Raw genomic sequence first — 1,116 nt, 5'->3', positions numbered from 1 at the left:
TCATCTGAAAAGAGGACTTTGGACCACTGGGCAACAGTCCACTCTGTGAACACAAGAGAAAAATGATAAACAAGAGACCAAAAAATGCAGATGAGCTGAAGGCCATTGTCAAAGAAACCTGGGCTTCCATACCACCTTAGTAGTGCCACAAACTGATCACCTCCATGCCACGCCGAATTGGGGCAGTAATTAAAGCAAAAGGAGCCCCTGCCAAGTATTGAGTACATGTACAGTATATGAACATACTTTCCAGAAGGCCAACTATTCACTAAAAATGTTTTTTATTGGTCTTATGACGTATTCTAATTTGTTGTGAATTGGTGGGTTTTTGTTAAATGTGAGCCAAAATCATCACAATTAAAAGAACCAAAGACTTAAACTACTTCAGTCTGTGTGCATTGAATTTATTTAATACACGAGTTTCACAATTTGAGTTGAATTACTGAAATAAATGAACTTTTCCACGACATTCTAATTTATTGAGATGCACCTGTATTCCATAAGGGCAAAGTGCTGAATACATCTCATAAAGCAATGCGCTTAATGAATTTTGCATACCACATGTAGGAGGTAGCAGCACATAATCCATACCTAAAAGAAAAGAACAAAGAACAGTTCACCTCAAAGTCATCTTTAAGATTACAATCAAACAGTTCATTTTTCATTTTTTATTCCTTTTTTAAAAGCAACCTTTTCTTTTACAGTTCAATAGTACATGCAATGCATGATTTAAATTAAAACACTTTAAATAATAAAAACCAATTCTGTGTTAAGGTATGAAAATAGATTAGCAAAATGTGTTTAATTAAACAAACCATGTGATGACATATTGCATGTGTTCATTCCTCAAGGTTACTCTTGTCTGCCCTCCTATTGGCCCACCAGGTGTTGTACTGTCTGAATGGGGGGGAGAGAGTTTAGCAGATTTGTGCACTTTTCTGATCAAAACTTTGTATAGGTTTGTACACCATATAGTCACCAAACATTAGTATTAAGAGCAGTTCTAACCAAGCACAGCATCAATGAAGATTTCCTCAGCACCAGTGACCTTCGCCATGGCCTCCAGGTCACGATAGTGCCACCTATTTGTTTCCACATTGTTTTGAGGGACAAATG

The 1,116-nt window shown here is 36.7% G+C and overlaps 1 protein-coding gene across 1 annotated transcript; it reads right to left on the bottom strand.

The window, feature by feature from the left end:
* Nucleotides 1-524: 524 nt before the first annotated feature.
* On the bottom strand, nt 525-1,108 carry LOC107725413 (surfeit locus protein 1-like; the record flags this gene model as incomplete). The annotated part of the gene is made up of 3 exons (XM_016534659.1): nt 525-591; nt 816-897; nt 1,009-1,108. Coding segments are annotated over 3 exons (249 nt in total), but the record flags the coding sequence as incomplete, so codon positions are not given.
* Nucleotides 1,109-1,116: the final 8 nt, after the last annotated feature.

The sequence above is a fragment of the Sinocyclocheilus rhinocerous genome, unplaced genomic scaffold (assembly GCF_001515625.1).
Source record: "Sinocyclocheilus rhinocerous isolate Xijiao unplaced genomic scaffold, SAMN03320098_v1.1 scaffold18275, whole genome shotgun sequence".
Lineage (NCBI taxonomy): Eukaryota > Metazoa > Chordata > Actinopteri > Cypriniformes > Cyprinidae > Sinocyclocheilus > Sinocyclocheilus rhinocerous.
Note: the sequence above shows the minus strand (reverse complement) of the source record. Positions and strands in the feature narration are given on the sequence as shown.